Source organism: Uloborus diversus, chromosome 2 (genome assembly GCF_026930045.1).
Source record: "Uloborus diversus isolate 005 chromosome 2, Udiv.v.3.1, whole genome shotgun sequence".
NCBI classification, from domain to species: domain Eukaryota; kingdom Metazoa; phylum Arthropoda; class Arachnida; order Araneae; family Uloboridae; genus Uloborus; species Uloborus diversus.
The window spans coordinates 205,276,059-205,289,004 of record NC_072732.1 but is presented as its reverse complement, the minus strand read 5'-3'; the positions used below and the strand labels follow the sequence as shown (position 1 = coordinate 205,289,004).

General features: G+C 34.3%; 1 protein-coding gene across 1 annotated transcript in view; it reads left to right on the top strand.

Annotated features, from left to right (window-relative positions):
• Positions 1-10,102, top strand: part of LOC129216251 (dual serine/threonine and tyrosine protein kinase-like) — a 68,953-nt gene extending 58,851 nt beyond the window's left edge. Inside the window, exons 7-14 of the mRNA XM_054850448.1 lie at positions 110-172; positions 652-882; positions 1,025-1,100; positions 1,902-2,058; positions 3,593-3,749; positions 4,893-4,976; positions 5,071-5,320; positions 7,640-10,102. Of these exons, the coding sequence (XP_054706423.1) occupies positions 110-172; positions 652-882; positions 1,025-1,100; positions 1,902-2,058; positions 3,593-3,749; positions 4,893-4,976; positions 5,071-5,320; positions 7,640-7,911 (1,290 nt within the window). The 3' untranslated portion in view covers positions 7,912-10,102. The remainder of the gene's footprint in view (positions 1-109; positions 173-651; positions 883-1,024; positions 1,101-1,901; positions 2,059-3,592; positions 3,750-4,892; positions 4,977-5,070; positions 5,321-7,639) is intronic.
• The last annotated feature ends 2,844 nt before the right edge of the window (positions 10,103-12,946 follow it).

Below are 12,946 nucleotides of genomic sequence, written 5' to 3'. Positions count from 1 at the left end.
TTCAAAGTATCTTTTAAATGTGTTTAGTAAGTTCTTAAATAAACATACTGAGTTATTAACTATTGCCCATCAAAGTTTAAAAAATATATATTTCTTTTTCCAATTACAGGTTGAAGTATCTTTCAGAAACAGTGCATCAATATTTTGGTTCTTCATGCAAAAGATGCAACAGGTAATTTTCATTTTTGTTCTTTTAATTTTGTGTGAAACGTTAATGCATGCAATAAAAGTAGAATTACTTTGTCCTCTGAGACTCATGAATCTCTTTAAACCTTTCATATACTTTTAATGTAATTTCTTTACCTAATTAACGATACAGTTCCATTAAATATAACCTAATAATTTTGTGCATATCGTTGTGGAAACATGGAACTTATTTAGATTTTGTAATTGTTTAAACTTTAATGTCAGTGGGAAAACTAAAGCGAAAATGTAAAGAAACTGTCAAAAGAGTCGACAAAAAGAAGCGTTTTCAACATGCCTAGAAACAAACGTAAAAAGCAAAATATAACACCACTTTATGTAACGCGAACAAAATAGGCAGCCATGGATTTTAATCGCATAGCTGCGAGATTTCTAATATCAAAACATATTCTAAAGAGAAGGAAAGAAAAAACCTCTTACCATAAGTATTTTTGTTTCTGATTTCAGTTGGCCGAGGTTCTTCCTTGGAAATTGCCAACCAGAGTGGACTCGCAGTGGAAACGAGAAGTTGCACTCCGCATGCTAGCCAGTTTGAATGAAGTTCATCTTGCTCGATCCATCTGCCATCAGCTACAACAAAAAGTCAGATCATCTCACGAACGATTCGTCGCCTCTCTAACGCAGCTTGAAGAAAGACACTTGGACAGGCTTGAAAAAAGGGAGAGCGAAAGGAAAAACGTAAGTTCAAACCTGCATTGGATGCATTAAATTTGCTTGAAGTCTGTTCAGTACAGAATTAAAATGTTCTAAACATTTAAAATCTTAACATTTGTCTCCCTTTTGGAAACTTCCAGTTAAAGTATTTTTTGTCTCACAACAGGTTCGATGTCTGTATGCTCCACAAATAGCAAAGCTGTCATTGGAAAGTTCCTCACTGAAAGACATGATTCAGTACGGTAAGTTTTAGATCAGCACCTTCTTTGTGTAACTTAATATCAACCTCACTCGCGTGCTTGAAGTTAGTGTCTGAAAATTGTCATTTTCATCTCTTGGCTTTTTTTTTTCACCGCGCCATGTAAAAGTCCACTATCTCTTTGCGTAATATCTTGCTGCCTTTCTGAACGTTCGAATTTCTGGTGGCGTCAAGCTTATTTGTAATTTTCAGTGATGTAAGTTCTGTAGATTAAAGCTCTGATTCGTTGCTTAAAATATCGACATGTCCACCATCTTTGGACTTAACCCCACTTTCTTCCTATGCCTACTATCAAGAAGTAGCTTGTTTTGCTTCTTGATTGTGATTTCTTATTGCATCCATGTCAATCTACAATCGAGAAGCTAAACAAGCTACTTCTTGATAGTAGGCATAGGAAGAAAGCAGCATTTAGCTCCAAGATGGAGGACGTGTCGCTACTTAAGCTACGATCTAGGGCTTTGCTGTAAACGAATGTTGAGACAAATTTTGTTCCACATCAGAACTTGTGTCAAAAAGCAACAAATTAACCAACTGCCATTTCAGAATGTTTTTCAATTGATATCTCTTAAAATTAGCAATTTAATGACAAATCTCATTTTCACTTTTTCAAAACGTAAAGTTTTACTTCCTTAAATTGCTCTAAAAATTAAATGATAATCTAATAAAGTTTAATTTAAAGTAATAATAAAATTAAATATTTCTTGCGTGTATTATATTTTTGTCGCTTATTTTGACAAGTAAAACGTTCATCTAATCAATTACTATTTTTTTTTTTTTTTGACAGGCATGCCACCTTTAGGACAAGAGTTGGGGCGTGGCCACTTCGGCATTGTTTATTCATGCAAATCTTGGGCAGGACAATCTAGCCTAGCTGTCAAAAGTGTTGCTCTACCTACAGACAAACATTGGTATAGCCTTGCTATGGAATTTTTTTATCATAAGTAAGTTTCCAAAACCATATTTCACCCTATTGTTTCTGTATTTTTCCTTGTTCTGTGTATTGTGTTTGTTTTTGCTATTTTGTTCTTTGTAACCTTTTCTTCCTGCCAGCCATTGGAAATAAAAAAAAAAAAAAAAAAAAGTTTCCAAAACCTTTTACACTTCATTTCACTATGAGTTAATCTGATAATTTAAAACTACACTACTTAATTTTGTCTATTAATATTCATTGTAAGTAATGGAATTGATAGTAAAGATTTTTTAAAATGTATATGAATGCCTAATGCTTGAATGTTTTTATGTTGGTATTTTGAGTTTATTGAACACAAATAATGCGCGGTAAGAAAGTGAAAATTTACATGATAACTGCAACATTCTTATAGTTTTTCCAAAAAATATCCTCTCATTTTAAAGTTTCATCGTCTTATTTTTTCTGCAATTATGATTTTTGCGCTTTTTTATTTTTCATCAAAATCTGAATGCGTCATGTGATGAATTTAAATAAGTCAAAAGAGCCTAAATTGTGCAAGGCACAGTTTTAATGTATACTAAAATGGTAAGATGCTTCGCTCTGCTAGGCCACTAAAAAGGGTCGTTTCTTTGAATGTAGGAATTTTGCGGAAATCCAACCTTGAAATGCTGGGGAAAGGAGCATCCTCATGTGTGAGTAGAGTAACTTACATTTTAGTCCCCCTAACATTCTTTCTCGACACCCTTTTTTTTACTTTAAGACATTTCATTTCTGGTAAAATGTTGCTTCTATTTCAACAACGAAAAATTCTTACTGAGGTTAACTTATTAGAAATCATGATAAAAGTTTTTGGAATGTACACGTGAAGCTCATGCCTTTGTATAGATATTGTAACAAATTAGACTTTTTGTTAACATACGATTTATGAAAATTAAATCACAAAGGTAAAAAAATAGATAACAAACGCACAATTTATGCAGTTGGATGGCATGAATTTTAAACAAATAATGACATTTAAAATGTATCCTCGACCGGGAAAGGAATTGTCGGTTTTTGGAAGCGATGATATTTAGCATTCCATTAAATTCTACACCCAGCTAATAGATACGGTAGTGTTTTGTGCATGATTACCGCCACATTATCGTTTTCTAAAACCGGTTACGATGTCCCACTTAGGGCGGTGTGAAAATGAAGTGGACGTTATACAGCTGAAGACGTGGAAGTTATACATTCGGTTATACGGTTAACGACGTAAATTCATCAGATCAGAATTCAAAGTGAAGGAATCGATAATTCATATTTCAGTCATACAAGCATGAAAATTAAAGTTTCTGCTCATACCTAGCTGAAATATCTTTTATTAGTTGTATTAACTAATCACCTGAAATTTTCAAAATATTGCCTTTCATTGAAGCACATTTTCCCCCAGAAGAAATGTCTTACCAATGTGACAGATTCAGATTCATTTACGCGAATGGCAATCACTAGAGGGAGGAGGGAATTTTTGAGAAACTTGTTCCATTTGATGGCTTCTCAAAAAGGACACTTTCTCTGTTTTCTTCTAGGAACACACCAGAACATCCCAGAATAGTCAGGCTGTGCGGAACTGTCATAGATTACAAGCACGACCGACGACCCACTGTGTTGCTCATCATGGAGAGACTGAGCCGCGATCTTTACTCAGCCCTCTGGAATGGGCTGCCATGGATGCAGAGGTTGCAGGTAGGTTTCCCCTCACAAAAATTTACCCTTTAGTGCTTTTCTCCATCTTACCCCACTACTGAGGATAACCCACGCCTTAGTTTTTGCCACAATCCTTTAGTACTCGCGCGGTTGATAGTCATATAAGTAGTCACGTTTGAATTCTTTCATAGTCAAGTAACTTGTCATATGTACAGTGTGTCCGAAAAGTCACAGTGCGTATGTTACTATATTACGAGATGAAACCTGGCCAAAATGATCGCTAAATGTATCCAATATCTGTGTCATTGTTTGCGTCGGCTGTAGTCTTTCCATGTAACTACACACATGCCACTAATTGTTTCCCTATCGAGTAACTCTGTCCACTTACATCAGAACCACATCAGCTATGTTTTAACTACTAATAACTTTACAACAATGTTAAAATGTTAAGCAAAGATACCGAGGATATCAATATCTTATAAGAAAAAAAGAACTGGTATAACATACAAAATTATGTGCAGTAGATACAAAAAAAAATAAATAAATAAATAAATAAAGGTAAAGGGACTTCTCGGACACGTTGTGTTATTAATTAAACCTAAAAGCACTAAACATTTTCAAGACATTCTTACCTACTACCACATTAGCTCTAAGCATTCTTTAAATACTTTCACTATTTTACAAAACGGGGAAAGTGGAAAAAAAGAAACTATATCACATAAAACAATTTTCCATTAAGTTTATGTAAAGCAGTGTAGTTCTATGAAAAAAAAAAAAAAATACTCCACAGAAGTCAAGTACTTCATATTATTATAGTTATTTGATCTGCAGCCTGTAAAGCCAACCTAGTTTACTGCGTCACCTCGATGGTATTGTCGCAAATATCGCAAGCCATTGGATGTCGTTATAACAGCTTTATGCTGTAAATAATAATATGTGATGTAAGATCAGTAACTAGATATCATTCTAATTTCTAGAAGAACGCAAGGATTTCCTGCTTCAATTAGTAGTCCTAGTATTGTCGTCGTACCAAGTTAAAATGATTAGATACGACCTTCGAAAAAAACTTTAAGAGACCAGTGGCAAAAAAACTTTAAAATTCCTTATTGATGCCAAATATTTGAAGGTAATTGAATCAACATTTTACATTTAGGTATGATCTAAATGACATTTTCTTCTTAGGTTGCCGTAGACGTAATCCAAGGGATCAGATACTTACATAGTCAAGGGTTGGTTCATCGAGACATAAAACTTCACAATGTTTTGGTGAGTACATTACGTTAAATTGATCATTATTGTTTTATGCTTTGAAACAGTTCTCCAAGTGAAATTTTAGCTAATCACTGCGCATTTCTTTTAGCTGGACAAAGAAAACAGGGCGAAATTATCGGACCTTGGTTTCTGCAAAGTAGAAGTGATGATGTCTGGTAGCGTAGTCGGAACTCCTATTCACATGGCTCCAGAGCTGCTATCAGGACATTATGATAACAGTGTGGACATTTATGCCTTTGGTGTCCTGTTTTGGTACTTGTGTTCCGGACAGCCTCGCTTGCCTTACGTCTACGAGCAATGCTCACACAAAGAAGACTTGTTTGCCCTAATTAAGCGAGGTAACTATCTTTTTACCATTGAGAGGAAATATATTCTTAGTTTTTGTTTATAGTGTAGGAAATACTTTAGCTAGATAGAAACGTTTCTTCTTTAACCCCTTCACATACTAATAATATCACTTTGTGATTTTATGAGAACTTGACATGCAATGACATCTGGAAAACTTCATTCATTTCATGTGCCATTGTAGACACTGATACCTCCAAAGAGTTCTTCTTTTCAAGTGCCATTGAAGACTGATATCTCCAAGAAGTCATTGTATGTCAATCCTCCCAGCTGTCATCAAGAGCTTAGATGTCGTGTACATTGATTTTCAAAAAGCTTTCGATAAGGTACCATGTCGCTCTACTTAGCAAATTAGCTGATATAGGAAAAGGAGGGAAAACTTTCATTTGGGTAAAAAACTGGCTGACCGGAAGGAAACAAAGGGTAGTTGTAATTGGATTATTGTAATTGGAGTGAGGTCTTAAGCGGGGTTCCTCAAGGATCAGTGTTAGGGCCTGTTCTGTTCGTTGTCTTTATGAACGATATTCACAAAAATATTTCTGGGAACATGAATTGTTTTGCTGATGATGTAAAAGTTATGGGGATTGTAGAAAATGAAGAACAGGTAAAACAGCTTCAAGAGGATTTAGATTATATTACTAAGTGGGCGGATAGGTGGGGTATGGCTGTTAATGTTGGGAAATGTCAAGTGCTACATTAGGGCATGGAAATAAGTGTAAAAGTTATTATTTGCAAGGTTCAATCATTAGTCAGGCAGACAAAGTTACTGATCTGGGGGTCTTAATAAGTCAGGATTTAAAGTTTAGCCAACAGTGCAGCATTGCTAGTAACAAAGCCAATAAGATACTTGGGTTTATCAATAGATCTATTTCAAACAAATCTAAAGAAGTTCTTCTGCCCTTATATAGAAGTTTGTTACGACCCCATTTGGAGTATGCTGTTCAGTTTTGGTCTCCTTATCTTAAGAAAGATATTAATGTATTGGAAAGGGTTCAAAGGCGGGCTACAAGGCTAATAAATGGACTTTCCCACTTAGATTATGATTCCAGGCTTAGAAGGCTAAAAATATACAGTCTTGAGCAAAGAAGAGATCGAGGGACATGATTCAGTTGCTTAAATTTATTAAAATGAAAGATGTTACGGGGCTGAAGTTTAGCACGGAAAACAGGACAAGGGGTCATTGTTTTAAGCTATTTAAATCTCAGGCTAACATGGATATTAGGAAAAATTATTATTTTAGCAGGGTAGTGGAACCTTGGAACAGCTTACCGGAAAAGGTGGTAATGAGCAAGGGAGTAGATAGTTTTAAGAGGGCCATTGATCTTCACTGGAGATTGTAAATTGACTAGGACCAGTCTAGCTGGGCCCAGAGCCTGTTGCTGGTCGTCACTTTTGTATTTGTATTTGTAAGTATCGTCAGACAAACATGGGATTTAAAGGCTTCCTCAAAATTTTTAAATATATGTTTAAGCAGGGGAATTAAGCAAAACTAAAGAATCAGTCCTGAAACCTATAGAAAAGATAAGAATTTTCGCTATCTTTGATCAAATAAGCTATCGATTATGTTAATTTATATGTATTAAGTGGATAACATACGTAACAGTTCGCGTAACTTTCTAATAAATAAGTTTTGAGTTAGTTATTTACTATTGAAATTAGTTTATGCAATGCTTTATGTGGGGTTGATGATCGGAAATGACGCCAATACGCAACAGCATAAAGTAACTTTATGCTTAATTCAAAACATGATCAGGGGGCCCCAATATCAAAACATCCATACATTTATTTTCGATGTTTGCTACAAAAAAAAAAAAAAAAAATCTCTAGTTAAAACTCCAGAAATAAAAATGATTCTACGTGCATAATATTTTTTCTCCGTAAAATTATCTACAGCTACTTTGAATCATAAAGTTGCTCAGTTGCAATGCATTACAATTGCTTAAAATAAAAGTGCTATACGTATGGTAATGCAATTACCTCTTGGACTTCTCTTGATGAAGCAACTTATGCTCTATTCTGACTTTTGAGGTTACTAAAACCTCATGAAATTAAACCTAACCGTGGTACGTTACCCACCGAAGTTATAATCATAGCATGGTTTCTCTACTTTGAAGAATATTTAAAGGATCTGGATTCACAATCAATACGCCTTTTTCATTTGCTCTTCCCACGAGCTTAATCGCTCAAAAGTAGCAGTTTTGCATTTTACACGTGGCTATTAAAACACAATATTAAAGGTAGATACTCAAAGTGTGTCTTGTTTCATGAATTGCTTTACAAAAGTAACTTAAAATACGTGCTTCTTTTTTCAGGAATGAGGCCAGAGAGACTGCCATACTTTGATGAGGACTGCTGGGACTTAATGAGTGACTGTTGGCACGGAGACCCGGCAAAAAGGCCACTTCCGGGTGAAGTCGAACGTAGATTAGAAGACATCAAAACAAAATTTACCGTCCACAAACGACTTGTCAGATCAGAACTGAGCTGCAACGAACTTACCATGTCCCATGGATCAGACTGTTGGTCTACATATAATGACACATCTAGATCATATACAGTGGTTAGTGAATCGTACGCAGGCTGACGAGAATTCCACAGTCCTATCTTCAATCCTAAACAATCCTTGCCAAAACTTGATGGTACTGGAGATTATCCCAAGTATGTTCGTTCTGATAGAAGGTTTCTACCAGTTTGACTATTCTTGAGCGTCACAGAATCGACAACAGTAGAAGAAGCAGAAGAATGCCAAATTTCCTTCTGATCCGTCGATATTTTCCAATGTATGTGCCAAGTGACAGAAACTAGAATTGGAATTATTCAGTATTATTCCATCGATGGGCATCTTAAAGACTGGTCATTGAGGTTTTTAGAATGGACTTTTTTTTTCTCAATTCGCTGCTTCAGTATTTTTATCATTAGGACATTTTTGCAATTGACTGAATGTGTGAGGACTTGAATTTATTTTTTTACATTGTATGTGTGTGAATGTAGATATATATTATTAGATCATTTATTTTTATGATTGTATGTATGCGCCATTTCCTCTTTCCGTATTTGAATCAGTTTGAGCTAAAATTGAATTATCTGTAATAATGTGATATTTATATTTACTAACGTAATTAAAACAAAAGTTTCAAAACTCCATAAAAGTCAGACAAATACGAAATATGCATCTTATAATATCGATTTAAAATTGGTTGAGCAATCTTAAATGAATTGCTTTTTCCTTAGCTATTTAAACGCTATTTTTACTCATGCTGTTTTACAGCACTTACTATGTGATAAAATTTTTGCAACTTTTTGAAAATATCTTCATTTAAAGAAAATGTTTAAGTTGTAGACATCAGAATGTACTTTGTAAATTTTATATTTTTTAAGTGTTATTCATTAACATCGTAATGGTACCCAATGAAAATGAAATCATTGCCAATTTTTATGTGAACAAATCATTTGTTTTGTACGATATAAATTTGAGATGTTTTTAAATTGAAATACATGTGAATTTATTTAGCAATACCGACTATTTGGATCATTGCGTAATTTTTCAGCTTTGTTCAGTTCATTAAGTATTTTTTTGCACTGCAAAATACAGAAAGCTCTTAAAGCGATTTTGGACTCAAACGAAATTCATTACAGCAATTAACAGCTGCTGCAACGTATTTATACGTCTTATGGTGAATAATCGATACAGTACTTCTCAATTAATTCACACTAATTCCATGCAATATCATGACTTTTAATTAAGAAATCACATTTCTATAACCATGGTACCACGTTCAATACAGATACTAGACGATGTTGTGATTAATATTGGACACCTGATCTTGCGGCACTCTATTTAACAAACACATAACGACTGTTATAGCATATTCAGTGATTTACCCACCCCACACATTTTAAATTTTAAAAATCCTATTTAAGAATTCCAGATTTTCTCCACATATTTTAGGTAACGCTGCATAATTCTGCGTTTTTATTGCGATTTAACACTGTCCCATATTTTAACGACTGTAAAAAAAGAAAAAAAAACCTATGACGCGACAGCAGCCTTCGTAGCACATATCAAGCAATGTTAGTGAAATAAACTTAACAGTCATAATATAACAACATATTTGAAAATTAACATCTGGCGGGGAGCGTTCAGTTATCTCTTATGACTATCAATGCTAGACATTTTATGTTGAAAAATCTGCACGTTTTAGTTACCATTGGGGGGGGGAGGAATAGCGTTTGATACAGCGATTGATGGTACAAGAATTTTTCATATGGTAACTGCTTAATGAGGCAATTTTCAGTCGAACGGGCAAACCTTGTTTTTCCAGTTATTACACTTCGTTTCATAAACGTCTTTAAATGGTTGTCAACATTTTGGCAGCCATTTTTAAAAGTTTTATGAAACGTTTAAACGAAGCGTCTGCTACTCGGGTAGCCCAGCAATATAAGCACACTGTATCGCTGCTTGAAATGTTGATCATTAAAGAGAGCCAACAGTAGATGCGGTCAAAACATTACATGGATCATTGCTAAATGAATCCACTTTTTAAGAGTTTCTAGGATCCATGATTTACACATTTTAAATGAGATTCATTCTAGCTCTTTTTTCACGTAGAAAATTCATTCTTTCATTGCATAAATGTTTAAATTTGTGTTCATTTTTATGTAAATTGTTGTCCTCTGTGTTTTATTTTGTAAGCCTTAATTTGCTCTTGTCATGAATAAAATGCTGATACTACGATACACATCTGCTGGGCAGTATTGTGTTACATTTTTCAATAAAACGAATTATAAAAAAAATAATTTGTTTAGTCAATTGTGCTTCACTTTGTTGCATTTTTTGTTCATAACATAACATTCAAATCGACGCAGACTTAAGGGAGTCACGAAAATAAGTACAGTAGACTCGCACAAATACGGATCGAAAAAATCTGCATTCTGGAATATCCGGACCGATAACACAACGTAAAAAAAAGAAAAAATTCAAATTGCTTCAAAACCTATTCTAGCTTATTTTTACGTAAAATGATCCTCTAAACCCAAATATGACCACTGTTTTCCATTGACAAATGGTAAAATGGAGGGAGTGAAGACTTTCGTTCATGAAGGAAAGACCCCAAGTCACGTGATAGATTTTAAAGAAAAGCATTGGAAAAAAATCTGGTTTCGTTCGCTTGTTTCACGCAAAAAGTGTCAACCATTCGTCGTTGTTGAATCACGTGACTGAGCTCATTGCCTAAGTTTTTGCTTAGCCAATGAGTGGACTCGCTCCCTCCGTTTTAATTTCTGCTCTAATCTGTTTTCTCCCATCAATCCACCCCAATCCTCTCGTTTTCTTTTTTTTTTTTTTTTTTTTTTCATTTTTTGACAGCTTCAGAGCCCTTATTCTTATTTCAAGCGGAAGGGAGTATTATATTCTGCCACGGGCAGGTAAAGAGCAGTAACAGCTAATTTTTCAATTTTTTACATTTGTCATCAATTGAGGTAGTGAGAAGCAAAGGGATGCAAGTGGCAATATTAAAAATTTGGAGATAACCAGCACAAATGGTAGATGAATCTCTCCTCTGTCTTGGGGCAAGAGATGGTACTAGTAGCCCTGGTAGGTGCTGCTGTACAGCAAGATTTGGAAAAAAAAAATCAATGAAAGCTTACCTAGAAGCTAATCTTTAAACGCGTTTTACTCAAAACTTGAAAATGTTCACTTGCATCCCTTTGCTTCTCACTGCCTCAATTGTAGGTTAGCTTTATTGTACAAGCTTGCTTATTTGATTTCCATTAAAAAAGGAAGCCCCAAAGAAACATCCAGTTCCAACATTTCTTTATTGTTAGCATTGAATCCAAAATGCGTTTGATCAAATATCTCGAAAGTTCATTTCCGCGGATACTGCTGTTTACCTGCCCAAGACAGGATTTCTCATTAACTTTCTTCTGAATTGCTGGGGAGATTGAAAAAGAGTTCAAAAGCATGAACATCAGTAACAAGTTGGGAGACTCTTGGAGGTGTGTCCCCCTAAAATGTTTTTAAAATCATCAAAAACTATCTTTCCGCTTCCTTTTACAAAAAAGAAGCATTGTATTCTCAAAAAAAATTTCACTCAAAAGTCGACCTTAATTTCCATTTTGCTTACCCCCGAATGAATGTTGAGTTTTTTTTTTTTTTTTTTTTTCGACTCGACCACACGTGCATGCATACCTAAGAACGTATAGCCGCCCGAAATATCCATTTTGACAATTACCGAGTTAATTACAATGAGCAGAGGCGTAGCTAGACCCGACTTTCGGGGGGAGGGGGGTTACTTCTTATATATATATATATATATATATATATATATATATATATATATATATATATATATACATTTTTTAGTATTAGAAAAAATAAGAGGGAGGTGAATCTTACATACTTTGGAATGGGGTGCCCCAATTCCGATACTTGTGTCAAACAAAACAAAAGCAAAGATTTCTTTCTTTTTTTTTTTAATGTTCTGCAAAGTTCAACTTTTTTTTCTTTTCCCTCCATTTAATTTAATGTGAAATTTTCTAGCAACGTCTTGTCAAAACCAGTCTATCCAAATCAAGGTTAAATCACATATCTGATGAGCGTGTGCCGTTCATTTCAGTATGACTGCTTAAGTTAGAGGCTAACACACATCTACAAAAGCTGGCATCCCTGAAAGCTAATAGATACTTCCATTTCCGCCTGTAAACTGGATGTTTGACTTTCAATGATTTTTTCTTTAATGTGAAATTCGAAATATACAGATTCGACTGTAGGGTCTGGTGGGGGAAAGTGGTCAATGGGGTAAAGTGGTCATAATTCAAATAAATGGCTATACCTTAAAAATAAATGTTCGAATGAATGTGAAAATTTTATTTTAGAGTAGTGCAGTTAGAAACTACATTTTGAATACAAAATTTTACAACTGGCAAAATTTTATTTGGTAAAAAAAAATATTTTGAGTGATTATGAATTTTTTAAAAATATAAACACCTTTTTTAACTTCCTTGGGGAAATTTTGTTTGTTAGAATTATGAACAGATTGACTGCACAGGAAGCTTCCTACATGTCTCAAGAACTCATACTCATTAGCAGTTAGCTGAATCTCTTTTGAATAATTTTTTAGAACAATTTTAGTAAGATGGGGTAAAGTGGTCATAATATTAGGCTTAACGAATATTGTTCTTTTAAAATCACTTAATCTTTAAGTATAAGGCAGGTATCAATTAAATATTAATTTCACTTAATATGTATTGTTTTTACAGTAAACAAGGTTAAATATACGAGTATATGCGCATGCTTACGCATATACTCGTGTAGGCACGTATATATACGTATTCACATAAATGCACCAATAAACACGTATTTGGGTATCTCGTAGTATTTTTTATCTATACAGATATACATTCGACTATACACGTATATACCAGCTTATACTCGTACATATACGAACACTTATATACTCAGGTAGACACGACGTATATACACGTACATACTCGAGCTGACACTTACATACTAGCATATGATATACATGCATGCAGGGTGAGTTTAAACTCTTGGTCAAATTTTTAAAAGGTGTTAGAGAGGAGGATAAGAAGTAAGAATCATAAGAAACATATGGCCACAA